The sequence below is a fragment of the Falco naumanni genome, chromosome 5 (assembly GCF_017639655.2).
Source record: "Falco naumanni isolate bFalNau1 chromosome 5, bFalNau1.pat, whole genome shotgun sequence".
NCBI lineage: Eukaryota > Metazoa > Chordata > Aves > Falconiformes > Falconidae > Falco > Falco naumanni.
This window is the reverse complement of record NC_054058.1, coordinates 29,638,418-29,656,959: the sequence shown is the minus strand read 5'-3', so window position 1 is coordinate 29,656,959 and position 18,542 is coordinate 29,638,418. Positions and strand designations below refer to the sequence as shown.

Below are 18,542 nucleotides of genomic sequence, written 5' to 3'. Positions count from 1 at the left end.
ACTCCCCAAACCCTCTGGATCTTTGGATTCTGCTGGAGCAGTTTCCTAAAGCCATCCCTCCAAATGGCTGAGCATGCATGAAACACCAGCAGTCATATTTAGGATTTCTGAGGAGAACATTTCTGAACCAAAAATTACATTTTTAATTGTTCAAATTCTACCTAGAAAGAGGGGGAAACAAATAGATTTGAAAACAGACCAATGTAAACACTTCATATGGCTTCTAAATATACAGATATTAGGGCAAGATGAAGTGACTTGATCCTCACACAACTGCAGAGGTATAGCAGAGATACAACCCACTGAATCTATTCATAACCCCTATAAACAAAGAAAAAAAAAACAACAAAAAACAAACCCAAACCTCAAGCACAACTGGAGGATGAACCACCATTGAAGTAAATATATTGATCTATCAAAAATGATTGAAGACTGACAATAAAAGGGTTATAAATGCTTAGAAGAAAGAGAAAGCAAAAATACAAAACCAACCCACTGAAAAACTCCCACCTGCATTCACAGGGAAAAATGGACTGGAACAATAAAACACAATGGCAGTGCCTGTTCGCCTTTGATAGCTGTCCCTCCCAAAAGCTGGAACAATCTTGCTATAAACCAAGCAAATGAAAATGTAAATGCATGAGCAATCGTCTGGGGGATTCAGTTGCTTCGTGTCCTGTAGGCAAAGAAGGAAGGGGGGAAAAGGTAGGAAATCAAGACAAGGGACCACTTTTAATATTTGTAATTATTGATCATGCTCTCCTCAACCTGAAGCCTTTTTAATCCAGCAGAGACCTTGCAGTTACGTATACAACACTGCCTGCATGGCAGTTTTAGCGTTACCAGCAACACCTGCTTGTCCTCCAACCTCAGTGCAACCTGCTGCTTTGACCCCTCCGTCAGGAGGCGGCAGGCAGGGGCAGCCTCTGAATTTTGGGGGTGCCAGCTGGTGCAAAGCATGTAAACAGCTGCCTGCAGAAATCCAATATTCAAAATGGCAAGCTCAACAGAGGCATGGGATGGGGAAATATGCTGAACACAACACTCAGAACAGATACACCACTGTGTTTATACATACTCGCAGGACTATCAGGGTCTACTTGAAGGCTTACAAACTATGTATTTGTTTAAATGTTTTTCTAAGGAAATGAACATGAGAAAAAGATACAGCAGTTTCACAAACTTGATTCTGTTCTTCACTATTGACAAAAATCCAACCCCGCTAGTAATTGGGCAAAGGCAGATCAGATGCTACTGAGGCAGGAAAAAAGTTGAGTCTCTAGTAGAATAAGTTTAGGTGCTTCAAGTATTAATCTTACCATTTTGCAATACACTGCCTCAAAAATCAGAATTTAAAATATTTTAATATAAAGTAATTCAATATTTAATGACTAATGCCTTTCCACGTGACATTACGTTATTATCTGACCTATTTTAACATTTGCCTCTGTGCTGCACTTGTAGACCTACTTTCTCTTCCTCCTGCCCCATGCACAACTTATTTCCTACTGGGCCAAATGGACAGCAAGCAGATGTATAAAATTGTTAGGCTGCTTTGATAACATTTGACTTTGGCCCTTCACACAGAGGGACATCATAAGATGTTCCATGCAATAAAAGGTCCCAAAGAACTGAGAACCTCTCATAATGTCACTTTGAAAGACTCTGCAGCAATTCCCAGTGTCCTTGCCAAGATCCTTTTGCAATAAAATAGATTCCAACATTGACAGAAAAGCTTGGATTATTGCTGAGTGATAAAATGTCTACAGCTAGCCCTTACAGAGTCAGAACATTGCTCCCAACTCACTCCTTTTTCTGTAAACTACTTTAAGATGTCTGGATATGTCTTAAAATTTGCTGTACAAAACCTGATTTTATTCAATAGGCACCATCATCCAAAAATCGAAGTTATACAACATGAGAGACATCTAAAAACACTGGGTGAAGATCCTCAAATAGTCATGGTTCTATGCCTCTAATGGAGCTACACTGAAGTAAACAACAGCTTGAAGGTCCAGACCACTGTTTTCAGGCTTCTTTACATGGGGGAAAGAGGAGATTCTGGGACAGGATATGATTTGAATCTTAATGAAGTTGGACTAGAAAAAACTCCTATGGGAACAGACCCCTAAAGATACAACAATTGCTGGGGAAGATGGTCGTTTTTTTCCTTGATGTAGTTTGTATCATTCCAGGACTGCTGCGTCTGTCCATGGGAGGCTGTTTCTTTACTGTAGCAGTTTAATTACTCCAGTACAATTTCATCAGTATGACTAAAATCCTCCTTCAAGACAAGCCTTCAGGTTTTGCCACCAAATTCAATTGAAGGAAAGATTCACAATCCCCAGTATAATGGTGGCTCAGCTCATTCCACACTCTCTAAACTAGAAGAAAAAAAAAGAAAATAAATAGAATAACAGCTGAAAACAACATCCTCCTCTGCAGTGGGGTACACTTTTGCCTGTTGCCTGATGAAATCATACCCAGTTCAGTACCAGCAGAAGGTCACATAAAGCAGACTCTCCAGGGAATGCAGACAGGTAGTCAAACAGAGAAAAAGGGTAATTTGAAGATGGTGCCAAGCCAACAAAGAAAAAGGAGGTATTTTGTTCCCCTTACTACTAATAAAACATAGTACACTAAAATTGATCCCCAGACTAATAAGGTAGAGGAAAAAACTAAAACCTATATATGACAAAACAATAAAAAAAGTAATGAAGAGATTTATGGAAGTACATAAAACCCTTGGAATGACGTAAAAATTGTCAGGTCATGTTACTGTTTTCAGTTCTACATGGATAAGAAAAACAGGAAAGAGTAAAATTAGAGCATGGAGGAAAGGTAGCGTAGAGCTGAAGAGGATGGAGATAATTAAGACAGAGAAAATGAAGCCAGAGCAAATATTTAGGGGAGAAAAAAAGTCACAGCAAAAGCATGAATGCAAAGCCTACAAGGCAAGGCTGTCAATGTAAAAAGAAAAAACAAAACAAAGTCCAGACCAACAAAGTGGTGGCACTGTCAAAGGACAACAGGCAGCAACTGATGGAAAGAACCTGCATAGATACCTGACAAAGCGTGGTCATTCTCAAAGAGGAAAATATGGCTATTTCTAAGAAACTAAATAAGAGACACTCCCATTTCATTCCTGTGCAATGCTTTGGTGTCCTAAGGTGCAGAGGCCCCACGAAGTCTTGTCTGAGTACTCTCCGGCATGGGGAGAGAGGGTCTAACCGGCATCTGCATCCTGGAGCTCCTGGCAGATGAGCATGAGGAGGGGACAGAGCCATGGATGCTTCAGCCTGTGCTGGGGCTTGCAGAGAACAGGGACATGCAACAGGCCACTGATTTGCAGCTTCTTTTCTGCATCCTTCTTCTCCAGCCCCTAGTGGGGGACATATGGGGGGGGGGGGGGGGGGGGGGGGAAGGGAAATCCCTTTCGCTTGATGTTTCTCATAGCACACCAGAAAGCAGTCACAAGCTGCTTTTAGACTTCTTTGGGCTGCCACAAAGAAGGGTAATAAAGTGGCAGGAGGGAGTCACCTGGAGAGGCAGCAACCTGACTCCTGTGAAATGCTGGGCAACCAAGGAGAGCAGGAGGAGCTCCTGAGTTACAGCATTAGTTTAAAGTTCATCTGCTTCAAGGGCTGCCAAGAAAGGGAAGGGGTCACAGACACACACACATGTTGGGAGGGATGATGTATTTTCCTCCCTCTGTGCAGAGTAGGGGAAATGATTCAGGAACTTCATTTAAAAATTACCATGCATGGCACTGGGAACACCAGGTCATAATCAGATACATAGCGGGTGAAACCAGAGACCATTAATAGCTACTGAACATTACATATTGTATTTATCCACTTCAGGTTTGCATCAATACTTCTCAGTTGCTGCAGGAAATTCTAATGAAAGTGTTTAATATGCACCGCAAAATCCACAATACTGCTGTTTTCCCATACTGTCTAATAGGATTGGAATACTGAAACAATGCCTCAGATTTTTCAGGCTTTTAAAAGCCCTCAGCCTGCTTCTTCCCAAGTGGTGAAAAGGGGGGGAAAATTACAAGGTGGACTTTACAGCCTGTTAAGAAGATTAACAAATGCAGGCTTTGGTAGATGGTGGAGAGGGGTAGATCAAGGTGAAATTAAGTCTAGGAAACTACCTTTTATAACTGTGGGGTTACTCTGAATACTTTCTCCCCCTGCCTTGAATTAGGATGACAGTCTGGTATGCAGGTGCTGATCATGACAGTGTTACATGGTTAAGAAGAGGCAATCTGTTTAGCAGTCCCATCCCAAGCCCTTTAAAATGATGAATTTAAGCATTAATTAGCTAAGAAGCAGGCAGTACAGATCAAAGGTCACCTGTGCAGTATATTAGCTGGAAAACGCTCCTCAGGCAGCATGTTTTCAAAAGAAATTTCAGTTTTCAAATAATTTTAACCTGGAGCTCACAAGGACTATGTTTTAACAGCTAAGTGCTGCACTACCAACATGCAAGGAAACGGGAACAAAGAAACACCTCCTCGGAAGCAAAGTGAAACCTCCTCCTAGCTACAGCTGCTACCGGCACATGCAGAAGCAGACCAAGGTTTAATCAGGTTCTTCAGATGCTAAGATATGGTACAAAGGCCCGCTCTGTTCTTCCCTTATCAATCTTAGGAGCTGACACATTTCTGGCCAACCCCACAGAAGCCCTTCTGCATCTGGCCAAAGCCATCTCAGCAGAGCCATACCAGTCAGGAGATTTCCTTCTGCACAAACACACTGAAGCTGCAACCACAGTAGTTTGCACATACTGTTGAATACAGGAACGAGCATCAGGGACACGGTGCAGGTGACAAGCACTGTCCTTTGCTGCCTTGCCAAGAGCATATAAAATGTGTGTTTCATTTGGTTGGATTTCACACTCTCTTTCCAGAGGTGTAAAAGATTACATCAGGTCTTTGACTTACATTGGCTTGAACAGCTGCAGTAGAGTCATGGGGCAGTCATGGATGGAGGAAAGAAACTTGGAAAAAGCACAGCAGTGAGCACACGCCGGCAGCTCAGCCACCCCAGGGCAATGTCTGGAGTCTCAGAGAAGAGACTGAAATCTTTGCACGCAGAAGAGTTTACCACTCACATCAAACTTTTCCATCCAAATGGCTTTGCCTGCTCTGAGGGCTGGGACTGTGACATTTTAGCAGGCCTTTGAGTCTCTGTCTCTGAATACCTAGAACACAGTGTCCCTGGGCCTGACCAGAACAGAAAGAGGCTACAGTAAAAAACTTACCACCATCACAGAGTAGACAAGCTCAATTTGCATGCTTCTCATGGGGGGGTCATAGTCCACATATAAGATTTGTCCATGGCTAAGACGAGCTCATTAATTAATACCTTCAACATTACTAGTACACTAAGCATCAATTTGCAATGTTCCAGGGACCTAAGTACATTTGAAACATTCCAGAATTAAACTAGCCAACTAATTTACCATAAATTCTGTCTATAAACTGCATCCCACAGGTCTCTGTACACAGAACGTAAAATACTCCATAATGATCAGGCAGCCCACAAAAACGATTACAACTGTAACAATAACACTAGACTCCAATTCTCAGAACAGTGTGGTATGCCACCTTTTGGGTAAATCTTTAGGCAGCAGTCCCATAAAAGGCTATGTTTTTAAGACCAATTAGCTCTAGCGAGAAGAAGAGAAACTGGTGATGATATACCCATAAGTAACTCACATGACTCATTCCAGCAGCTTGATTTAATCATTGGAACTAACTATAACCAATACCTAATTATGTTTAAGTGTGTGGGGTCACCTGGAGATGTGGCATTGTACCGTGACACTACATTTCTGCCAGGATTATTGTTGAGTTTCACTCTTTTTGACAAGACAGCTTCTAAAAAATAGGTTACTATTAACAAATTCTGGAAGTGTTAATTAAAAGAACAAGGAAAGAAGGGGTCTGAAAGTTTAATTTAACAATGTTAAGATGCTCCTACTGTTCAATCAATTTTTGAGATGATCTTTTCCGTTTCAGAGAGAATGGCTAGCACATTGCACAGAGCAGCAATATAGCTGTCTACATGCAAAGTGCTGTCAAATGAGAGGGTGGGGAGGGGGAAGAAATATTTTTCTTCCCATTAACTTTCAGCTACAATAAACCTAGGTGTTTATGTGTACCAACAGCAGACAGTATTTTTCAGGCACAAATGCAACTGTTTCTTTTATGGCCCTGATTCAGCAAGGTAGATAAACTTCTGCCTAACTTGAAGCATATTGAGTAATACCATTGGCTTTAATGGGATTACTCAGGTGCTCAAAGTTAGGCACAAATTTAAGGGTTCTGCTGTACTGTTCGCAGGTATTTAAAGTAAAAAGTATTTAAAGGAAAAAAGAGGTAACTAATTCACAATAGCAATTTTGGGGCCGATCATCAACAATCCTTTAGAATCAAAGGAACTTATCACAATACATAAATGAGGAAACACAGTGAGAAAAAATAAATCTTGATGAAATATGAAAGACTCGACTCTGGCCAAAAATGTGTACCACTCTGTAAGAAAACAAAAATCCAGGCAAGCAAGGCTACCAAAAATCTTTATCAGGTTAAATGTGAAACAGAGATTATGAAGAGCTATAGATCAGAAAAGAGGAAGCCTGTTTTCTTCCCTCCCCCCATCCTTGCCCACGTATGATATTCTCTAGCTGAAATATAAAAAGTAAATTCTTTAAAATGCCAAAATAAATGAAGGACCACAGCAGAGGTAGTAAGTTCATTAGACCCTCAGTGCAAAAGAGGAAATCAAACAGGATAAGATTGTTTCATAAAACAAATTATTTCTTTACATGAGCCTTCAGAGAAAAAGATGAGATTACTTGTCCTGGGATTACTCTTTCTGTATAAAGCAGAATAAGGCTAGAAACACAGAGGGATTAAAAAAAAATTAAATTAAAATGGCAATAAAGACACTGTTTCTTCAGGTAAATTAACTGCATGATGAAGACATCAGCTGTTACCTGCAGGAGGAGATCCTGCCCCTATCCACCATAGTTTTGCTCTGAGGTATTTGAGGAGGACAGACTTTGAGAAAAGTTCTAGAGGCCCAAATCCCAGAAATGCACATCCACCTTCTGTACACAGAAAGGGAAAGCCCCAGACCTCCACAATGAGTATCCAGCACGCCTCAGTCCTGGTGCAGTGGCCAGGAGCTGCAATGAGAACAGCCTGTGCCTTGTTCACAACTGTTTGATTACGGACTCATCTGCAGAAATGCTAACTAGTGCCATCCGCAACAACCTTTTTTGGTGAGAAGAGAATTCAAGCGTTAAGACAGAGCTAACTCTGGCTGCATAGACTTCTGAAAAGCTGTCAGCTGCCAGCATGGTTTACAATCACAACTCACCCCTGGACACGTTTCAAGTTAGTGACTGCCTCCACGATCTATCCCAATCCTTTAAACCACCCAATCACTTAAGTGACCAGGCTTGATCTTGGCTCCAGTAGTAGCTTATTAGAAAATCATTTAAGGAATATTAGGATGTGTTTAAGGAAAAAACCACCCACCGTACACAGATCAGGAATTGAGTAATCCCATAGACACCTTAAGAAAAATTGCCTGTCCTGTTTTAAGTTGCGTTCTGTGTCTTACTTAAAAATGCTGAAGTAACCCACTGGCAAGCAAGATACTCTTCATATGGAAATGGAGCTCCATCCACATCTGTGTGTTCACAAGATGCTTCAGGAGGGCCTGTACCTTGAGATGGTTTCTGTGGTACTGTGCTGATCCTGGTCTGCTTATGCTGGAGCCCAGCAGAGGCTCAACATGGGTAGATGCAGTTTCCTGCTGGTGGTTTTATTTGTGATTGGAAATGGTTTACAGCTGGTTCTTGTCAGAAATGTTCTCATTAATTCCTCCTCCTGTTTAAAAATGCAGATTTTGAGCTTGTTGCCTCCCTTTGCCAGTTCACAGCCTGACCACCCTGAGCTCAAATACTCAGATTGTCTTCTGCTTTCTAGAAGTGGTTTAATACAAACTCCGTCCTCTAGCTGCTCATAGATCCACCTCTTTGTCTCTGCCTTATTTTGTTCTTGTCCTATTTAGCACTTATTCTACTACATAGTTGCTCAGACTTCTCACAGCAGGTTGAAGTGAAGGAAGAATAAGAATAGAGTTTGACCTGCTGCAAACTGTTTCAGATGCAAAAGGACATGAAGAAAGTGTGTCACCCTACAATTTGCGCTGAATTTTAATCTTCTGTTCTTACTGTTTGATTATATGTGGTGAGGTCTATGTTATGAACTCTTACACTCTTCCCCTTATCCAAATGCATTGCTACTGTTGGAGGCAGAATGGGTTCTCATTCATCCCAGAGGCAATCACCTGCCTGCTTGGGGCTGTATCATATTTTCTGTTCCTTCAATAGCATGTCGTTGGGCCAAGAGTATATTACTTATTTTGGTGCTATTCTCCATCTCCAGATCAGCAATACATGCTTACAGCGCTGTAAAGTCATAATGATGCAATCATAGTAGAGGGGTCAAATGCATACGAACCGTATATATAAAGTAAAATTAACACACTGCCTCTGCAGCTCTGCTCATGTTGTAGTAATTGCCTTTCTAATTCCATAAAGTAAATTCTCCCCCTTTATTTCCCCTCTTCAACCCAGAAGCTCTTTATTTCTCTCTCTGCTCTCTCCACCTATTTCTGATCAGTAGCCATAACCTACAATTGAAATGGAACAGTGGGATACGGTGGGGGTGAAAATAAAGTAACAAAACATCAAAGTTCATCCACAAAGTAAGTGACACGAGTCACTAATTTCCACAGAAACCAGGACTACTTTCCTGCAAAACTCTTACTACAAAAAGGAGAATATTCAAAGCAAATTTTAACATGTATCAGTATATTGCTTTCCAAATAGCATATTTTTCACTTTTAATTTTTGTTACAGAGAACCAGCACACATATTTGAGAAGAGATAGTTTTATGGAAGGTACTCCAAACTGAAGCCGAACCAAAGACTACCACTCTGTTGCTGGATCTCTTCAGAAGTCACATCGGTGGCTTGGATTCCCCCGTTGAACAGAAATGCTGCAACTCTGCTTTCGCGCCAAAGCAGAGCTGTTTGTTTCTGCCTTGGCCTCCATCTTGGGCCATCTCTGTATGAAAACAGACAGTTTTCACAGCACGCAAACACAACTTGAAGACTATTTGCATTGTCCCTCTTTATAAAAGAGTAATACCATCACCTCTCCTTTGGATCTGCACATGGGAGTGAAGGGGGAAAAAAAAGCTTTTGTGACCTACAAAAGCCTCACTTGAAATAATTCTCTACGACTTGAGGCCTTTTGGAATGGAAGGGATATATTGTTTTGACTTGATTAAAGCTGAAAAGTTGATTTGACATCCTGTTGTCAAGGAAACCAATTCACACACAAAAGAAAACAGTTGTGATGGTATCATTCAGACTATTCAAGTGACCTTAGAAAGAAAAAAAGGCTTCAGTTCCAAAGATTTGTATTCAACTCACTTCACCACTGTAGAAATAAAGATCATTGCTCTTTATGCTTATTGGAAAGCAGTTTTCAATCTGGAAAAAGCAAAACGCCACATCTTCTTCTAACTGCCAGATCCAATACTTTGCTGGGACCGTACACATAAACACACCTACCTATTTCAATTGCGTATTTCAAAGAATCACAGGAAGAATCACGCAGATGTATAGGGAAGGAGAAGGAATTTCTTTAGTTGACAGGACTGTGATAAATACCCTCTGACACATACTACACCTATTGAACAGCAGCTCACAAGCCAGGTTTTAAAACATCCTCCTTCAGCTACAAATAAATCTTACCTCAAGCACAGCAATGTTTGACCTCAGCTTTGTGTTCCTGGGAGACATCAGAAAGCAGCATTTTTTCTCCGCCAGTCTACTAGATCCCTCACACATTGAGTTTTTAATGCATGCAACAAATAGGACATGGTTATGCTCATTCTGCTCACTCCTCCTACCTACAGGGTCCCAAAGAGTCAGAACTGTCCTGGCTGACCACTTAGACCATCATCCAGCTTTGCAGCCCATGCAAGTCTCACAGAGGTTTCATTCTGTAAGAATTGTGGGTAAACTGGAAAAATGAAACTTTCTATCTATCCTCTCACACACTGTAATTATACATCTCTTTCTCTGATGACATAGCTTCTGCCTGGCTGAGTAAGCAGACAGATGACTAAATAGCAAGTTGTCTCAAATTCAGCTTAGAAAAAAAATAGGCATTGTATTAATAAGCAGGGAAATACACTGAGGAATGAAATGCCAGTGTTCTTACATTATTGTCATTTAAGGGCATCACACCAAAGGTCGTGGAGATAATAAGCCTCCGTCATTTTCCATTTGTTACACAAGATACAAATTGCCACAGTGTTAATGAATATCTTTCCCCATTCCTGGCCAGCCAAGGCACTGTATTATTTCCTCTTAGACAAGTACCTAACCCTTGGAATTCATTATTTCCATCACTTCTTGCAGCACTTTGTCCTTAGGGCTGAGCATAAATGCCACAAGGCAGCTATGACTGGAGCATCAACTGCTTCATATGCCTGAATCTGACTTCTTTCTGATAGAGGCTTTTTGCTGGAAGAGCATACAAAGCATATTTATATCATTTATGATCAAATATACACACACATTCATATATGCTCTCTTACAAGTATCTTACACTGCTTGCAGAACACAAGAAAAAAAATTTGACATTGTACTTTGTGGATATTGCTTGATACTTACATATTGAAGTAATGGTTGTTCTACAAATACCAACTGACCACAACAATAGAAGCTACCATGAAATAATTGCATTTCCACTTAAAATTATGACAACTGAAAAGTAGTTCTTGGAACAGAAATGACATTTAGAGAAATGTGGGCTTGTATGAAGGGATATACTGCTTAAACCCTCTTTACTCCTAATAAACTGCTAAGATAGCACAGTTGAGCTACCGAGAGAGGAATGCCTCATTTCTAATCTGTACTTCATTGTGTTTTAAGTTTAGGAATTTTGCGTAAATATAGATATCAACATCTAAGCCAAATTCATACTATAACATAAACTGAGGGTTTTTTTAAGATAATAAATTATTATTTCTACTGTTCACCATAAGTATAAAGAATATGCAGATGAAAAAAGATTATTGAAGTCCGGTAGCTTTGTACAGTTCTGAAAAAGACTAAACTTTTATGTGCATAATTAAAATTAGAAAGACAATAATGAAGCCCAACACCAAATGCTGAACTAAAATAAGCCGAGGTTACTTTCTGCATGTGATCAAACAACCTCCACCTCTGTCCCCCAGGCTGAAACACCACACACTGCGTTTTGATGAACATCTTATCTTGGCATTTTCTCCTCTCTCACCCAACAAACCCAAACAGCAAGAGCCAGAGAAGAAGAAAGCTGATGGCACTACTAAGCTTACCCACAAACAGGTCCATACTCCCTTATGAGTTTTGTGTGGTTTTCCCAAAAACCCTGGAGAAAAGAAAAAAATTGAAGTATTTTAGAACAGTACTTAACATAAACTCTATTACAGTGTTGCTAACACTCACACCAAAACTTTGAACCTCAACTAGGAGAACCATGGTATTATCTCATAACCTTACCTTTCTGTCATTGTCCATCTGTGACAGCAGAGTATAGAAATGATGACTGAAAAAAAATCCCAACCCCAAAAGAGACCTGAAAAGCCATGACACATGCTTTTATCGGGGTTTTACACTCCAAAATATTACCATTTCATGATTTATTTTTTTTTTAATTGATTTCATGACTGGGGTCTTGACTCACGATTTTTTTCTAATGTGTATGCGGATGGAAAAGGTGACGGATAAATTGGTAGAGAATAAGTATGTGACTTATTACACACAGGGAGACTATATTACACACAGGGAGACAAGAGAAACACAGGGAAAGTGAGAAGATGGTCTTGGTTTGGTTTCAGTTATGTTACCAAAAAAAACCCCAAACCTGCATACCTAGAGTTTAGCACACTGACACTCTGCAGAACAGTAAGCAGACTTACTTTAACAAACTTCCAAAATTTTTACTGTGTTTCATTTTCATAATTGATGAAAATTGGTATCCATTTATATAAATAAACCTGCCACTATACTAAAGTGTTGGTGTCCTCAATGATTTCAGATTGATTAATCTCAAAGAAGGTGTGCAAAATGTATCCCCAAAAGTGAATAAATAAAGAAGTCTGTTTTAACAAAAGTCTGATATTTGAGAATCATACTGCATTGTGTTTGTAAATTGTTTATGGAAAAATAACACATTTGACTGCATTAATCTGCATTTATATTAAATCAAGAAAGACTATTGTGATCTATCTTCATTCTTCAGAGAAAATTCACTAACAAAGTAGAATACTTATGCCTCTTAGTCTTTCTTTTTTTTTTTTTAATACATACTGCAGAGTATTAGCTAGAGCTACTGTAAATATATCAACCATAAACATAAATAAATAAGACCACGTAATATGTGTATGCTTTGGGAGCATTTTACCACACTAAGCAAAAGAAAATCTGGTAGTCAAAAGTAGTTATTCTAGTTACTACCCTTGGGTACTAGGTTATCACCCAAATGAGAAAAGCACTTGCCACCACCCACAGTCCTACTCTTACAGAGCCCTTCAATTATTATTTTTTATTTTTAATACATTTGTGCTTTTTTTAAAAAAAAATAATCCTGGACTTGCAATATGTTTATTCTACAGGACAATGTGTCTCCAGGTTAAAGGCAAGAACTGCAGGTTTTCCTTAAGCTACAAAAAGCTAAAGCACTGGATGGCATGTAAGAAAACACACTGAAGATAAAATTATGAAGGAGGTGGTTTAGAAGATTGCTGGAAGAAAATATATATTCTCACCTGAAAAATACTTTACTGCTAAGGTAAGCAGAAAAGCCTCATCTATTAGCACACATACTAAGGTGGACAAAGCCTTTGTAGTACCACAAATACACACAGCTAACTCAAGAAGGCTTTTATCTGCAGACATCGAGGGAACGGAAAAGGTACGTACACAGTCACACCAGCCTGCATTTTGCTATAGCAATGCTGCAACAGGAGCAGGGTTTCAGCCTGCAATTGCTGTGATTTCAGCATGACGAAGGTCGCCTGCTGCCTTGCCCTGCTGGTGCAAGGGGAAATCCTTTGGCCACATTCCCCTCGGCACTACTCTCCAGGCAGCCACCTAAGGCTGGGTGAAGCAGGCTGGGCACACCGGTGCACCCTGACCGCTTTGCCTGGGAGAGCGAAGCCAGCCTGCCCGCACACTGCTGGCACCGACAGCCGCGCCGAGGCACCGGCACAGGGCACCGCTCTGCACTACGGCGCACAGCCCGACACGGGATACAAGACACTGCTGTAGCACAACAGTATCGGTAGCTCAGGGCAGGGGGACTTCCAGTCTTGTGAGACAACACCAAAGCAGGTCTGCCCTCCAGCCGACTTGCCTCCTAGCCCGAACCTTCAGCAAGGATATCCCAAACTACAGCTTGAACCTTGCCTGCCAAGTTTCGCTTTGGATTGCGAACACGCACATAGGTACTACACTTGCTGTATCCAGCAGCCGCATTCCAGTGAGCCAGCAGGATATTAACATTTACAAGAAGCCTAGGCTTTAAATGATTCAGTGAAAAAGCCTTCCAGAAAGCCGGCTTCTTGGAAGCGCTGCTTCTGGCTCACTACCGTAGAGGGGTCAGGCAGAACACATTTCAAATCAGGGCTGTTAAACAGTAACTGATTTTCCACCTCCAGGTCTCCTAAATGATTGCACTGGCTTAAAATTAACCACACTTACTTTTTCTTCTGCAAAGTAAGAAGTACAAGCTTGTAAGATGGGGGGAGAGAAGGAATTGAAAGGTATCTGGGAAAGATTGCGAGAAAGCATCTTCAGGAGTTAAAAAAAGTACTTGTTCTCTATGCTCTGGGGCACCTTCTCATATCCTGCACCATCACACACACATCCACACCACTGCCTGCCTCTGCTGTCCATGTCCCTTCACAGGCATGGTGAGCACTCGGGAGCAGGTCTCGTGCTGCCTGGGAAGGATTAGCAAACGAACAGCACATGAATCCCTGGAAGGCGGCAGTGGCAGGAGCATGGGCCAGGCAGGGAGAATTTGTGCATGCATCCCTTATAAGCCAAGGTATGCCTTTCAGCTGGAGGAAGTGGGGGTCGTATGAACACACTTTTGTTTCTTCTTGATAGCCATGAGGAAGGCCAATGAACCTGACAGTCCCAGTACACAATGAGGGGATATGCCACGTCCATATAGTTCTGCCAGTTTTGCAGTACCATCCTTGAACACAGCTTCCAGTAGACAGGTACCTTGAAAACATCCTTCTCCTCCTCCTGTGAGTCATGTTTGAAGCACAGCAAGCCACGTAAGAGCTTTTGCTAACTTATTTACACTAGCTGAGGTCAATCTGCTCCAAAGCTCATTATTTCAGGTTTGTCCAGGTTTATAATCGCAATTGTACTTAGTACCTATGGGACAACTAAGCATCTGCCTACTAGTAGCAACTGTTTTACAAGAAAATGTAGAAAACCAGACCTCTCTTTGACTCAGGATCACCCAGTGGGTAAACACAAGGAGAGGAAGCTAACTCAGAAATGGTGCCTGCTGAGGTGTACCCAGTGGCTTAAACAGCTGTAACAGAGGAGCTATAATGAAGCAATGTGAGGGTTAGGAGGGAATAATCAGGGGAAAATGGAACCATATGATTTTGGGAAAACAGGAGGAAACAATATCAGAACAATGGGCAGTATTACGTATGACACCATGTACATCAGGAGGAACTGTAGCACATTAAAGTCACTCACAACAATAAGGTAATTACTTAGCTTTTTCTTTGCTTGGCAGATGCAGAATATGAATTATCATCAACTCAGAAAAGAGTTGGAGCAGAGGGGACTTGCTGCATGTGGCCTCTACAGTGAGGTACCAGCCTGATGACAGCCCATTATCAAATAAGGTAATGCAGGAGTATGAAAAGCTTCTTTCCCTGAAGAAAGCATATTTTACAGCATCTGGTATACCATGGAAACAGCAGCTCAAGTGGGCTGACTGCTGCACACCCAGAAGGCTTCTTTGTTTACATGGCTGGCGGTTGCCTCCCTACAGGGAATTTGCATTCTCCCCTTTCTCCAAGCATGTATCATCAACTGCATCAGTGGGCAGAACCACTCACAAGGCCAAATCCTGCTCTCAGGGATACAGGTGCAACCCTTATGGAAGGGAACAAGATTTGAGTCTGCATCAGCCAGAGCAAAGTCTGCTCACTGCCAACCATCTTGAGATATCAAAAGTTGAGGCTTCAGCTTGAGCAGCACACACATGAAAGGGCTTCAGAAAGGACTGTTGGCTCAAGTATCCCCTTTCCTTTTTTCAATAGATTCTGCCACTCCAAGATGGATCCCTTCAGCAATTTCCTCCTTGTTGCATGTTTACCTTGGCTAGCTCCTCACAGCAAGGAAAAAAATCTGCAGCAATGTCATCTTCCCTCCTTGCTGAAAACGGGTGTAGGCACTAAGCCAAAGTTTTCACAAAGAGGCAGTAGTACCATGCATTTTGATTTCTGGGGTATCTAATATGAGGCATATCCAACCTATTTTTATTAGTTACTCAATACCTGCAGATCTCATGGCTACAAATGGGGACTTTTAAGTGACTTTAAGCTTAAGCTCAAGCTTAAAGTCACCCAGACTGCACAGAAAATGGTTTGTAATGTTCCAGCTTGCTGCAGATGGAAAACACATCATGTGGTTTATGAACTTAGCTGTAGTTCTTAAGGGTTGCTAGATAAAATGGTTTGCAGAGGGCCACAAAGCTGGGATCCAGCAGATGCATGCTCCTCACAGTAACTCAAAATTTGAATTCCAAAAAAGTGACTTGCAGAATGCAGTTAAGGGTAGCCCTTTTTTGTCATGTACTGAATGCCACAAAAGCTACTGAGCTGTGTGGAAATAGGTGTGGTGTGCCCATCAAAATACACTGCAAGGGGGAAACATTACCTGTGCAAGAACAGCCAAGGCAAAAAGGGTTCTTTTGTTGCCCCTTTCTGAAAAGCATCACATATTACCTGATGTCAGTCACTTACCCAGACAGCCTGGATTCAAACCTGTGTGTGACTCAGAAGCCAGAGACACCACATCTCATCACTAGTCCCATATATGCTCCACCCTCACCACCCTGTAGTTAGATATGATGTTCTGTTTCACTGTGATATTAATAACCACAGCATAGTTATTTGAGTGCACATCTCATATCAAAAGACAAAAATCTATACAGTGTTTTATGGTACATAATGACAACGAATGACATTTATGGATCAGATTTTTAGTATTCAATGGGCTTCCTGTCTTTTTTTCCTTACACCACCTGGAAAAAAACAACTGCTAATAACCTAGTACCTAGTTATTTTTAATACAAGCTAACATTTAATTAAAACAACGTTGTATCAAACTGCAGCCCACTTTGAAGGAATGAACCCAGACTGTACATCATCTCCAGTAATAATCCTAGCAAACACACTAGGATGCCAGCAGACAAGAGGAAGAAAACAGCACGAACTTCTAACCAGCCTGATTCTGAGCCATGTACATAGTTTGTTTCCTTTGATCATTACCCTTAATGGCTCTCCTCTGTGTGTAATTTGGTTTAATTTATGTGTATGCCATTTCAGATTTAAAAAACACATATAGCCCTTCCAAATTTATTAAAAGCAGCTTTCCTACCCTTAATAGTTATTAAGAGAGGTTAGTGTTATGTAATTAAGTTAATCCTCATCTGTAAAGGCTAATTAACTGAACACTAATTGAATCTGCATATGAAAATTTGGACAATGTGTTCTCATTACACAATTAAAAAAAATTACCTGAACTAAATACCAAACAAATTGCAAATTTTTTCCTTCTACCTTTTCAGGTCTTTAATAAAAAGTAAGTGGGCAGGTTTATTTCTGTGTGCTGTATTAGCCCTTGCTGCCTGGAACAAGGACCTGCCGTATACTGTTCGGAGAAAATGCTCGAGTCCTCCCATGAAGAATGGTTGTTTCCCTTCTTGCATGAGCTCTCCCTTTCCCTCTGCCCTCATCCCATGCTCTTCATCACCCTCTTCTCCTTCTGCTGTCCGTCACCTGCCCTGGTCAGAGAGGGCAGAGGCTCTTGGGACTGAGTCATATCACCCAAAGGTTCAGATGGCATCAAGATATTGCCTCAATGGACCCTATCACCCAAAAGGATGGGATGGCACAATAAGATTCAGTCATGCTGATTCACCACTCCAACAAAGCCACCTGGGCAGTTTTGGCAGGGCACTACCCTTTTGCCCCCAAATATCACTTGCCAGTGAAGTGCTAAGGAGAACACAGCTTCATCACATTCTCCTCTGCCGGCGTGTCCTGTATTACAAAAGCGAGACATCATTTGGACCCTTCTCAGCCTTTTCTTGCGACATTTACAGTTTAAAACAGTCAGGTTTCCAAGGGGGAATTAAGAAAAGCACATCATCCTTTCTGGTATTTTCTGTCTCTCCCCATTAACCAGGTTAATGGCTGATTCTAATAGACTGGTAACGGAAGAGTCGGCGGGAGGGAGTGGAAGCCAAGCAAGTAAATACACAATTGTGAGCCTGACCTCAATAGCATGCAAGATTTCCCAGTGCATGGAACACACGCAGTCCTCAGACATTTTTATTTCTCCCTGCCCCCTCCCCAGAAACCCCACCATATGTTTTTAACATTTGAGTTGTAAGCACCAGCACCGCATAAGTGGCACGGCTGGACAGAGCAGCTGCAGCCAGTTAAAAGCCCCTCAGGCACCACTTCTGGCCCACTGGTAACAACCTGGCACCCTGCTTCACCCCAAATACCTAAGGGAAAGAGGGTCAGAGGAATGGGAAATGGGAGACATTGCATGTTGTCTTTCTTTGGGATGATACCACATTTTCTAAGCAAGGGAACAGTGAAAAATGTACACAGAGTTCAGTAATGCATTTGGTCTGGTGGCAGGCAGTCATCACACCCAAAAGGATGAAGATCAGGATAAAAATCAAGAGACAGTAAACACGCAAGATGTAGAGAAATGAATATGGAGCAAGTTGAAAGAAAAAGTACAGGCATGAAAGGAGGAAACCCATAGATTTCTCAAGGGTCAGTCTTGGGGCGAACCTTGTTCAGTGTTTTGAGGGCTGACGTTGGCATAAAAAGCAGACAGACTTTAGTGAAGTATGTTCACGGTTCTGGGTCAAAAGACAGATTCTTTCCTCAGCAGGCAGACAGATTGAGATTGTCGTATCAGAAGAATTGGATGACCTAAAGAACCTGAACAACTGCAACAGAGGAGTCTTTAGTTGAAAGCAAAGCTTCATGCCCTTAGAGGGACTACGTTAACTCCAAGAATTTCTGCAGGAGTAGATTATTGCTTGAAAATAACAGAGAAGAGAAGGGAAAAATCTGGATGGACACACCAACCACAGGATAATG

The 18,542-nt window shown here is 41.4% G+C and overlaps 1 protein-coding gene across 2 annotated transcripts in view; it reads right to left on the bottom strand.

Annotated features, from left to right (window-relative positions):
• The window catches only part of TBXAS1 (thromboxane A synthase 1), a 229,924-nt gene that overhangs the window by 137,994 nt on the left and 73,388 nt on the right, over positions 1-18,542 (bottom strand). For both annotated transcript variants that reach the window (XM_040595587.1, XM_040595586.1), the window contains exon 3: positions 11,469-11,521. In XM_040595587.1, coding sequence (XP_040451521.1) covers positions 11,469-11,521 — 53 coding nt within the window. The remainder of the gene's footprint in view (positions 1-11,468; positions 11,522-18,542) is intronic.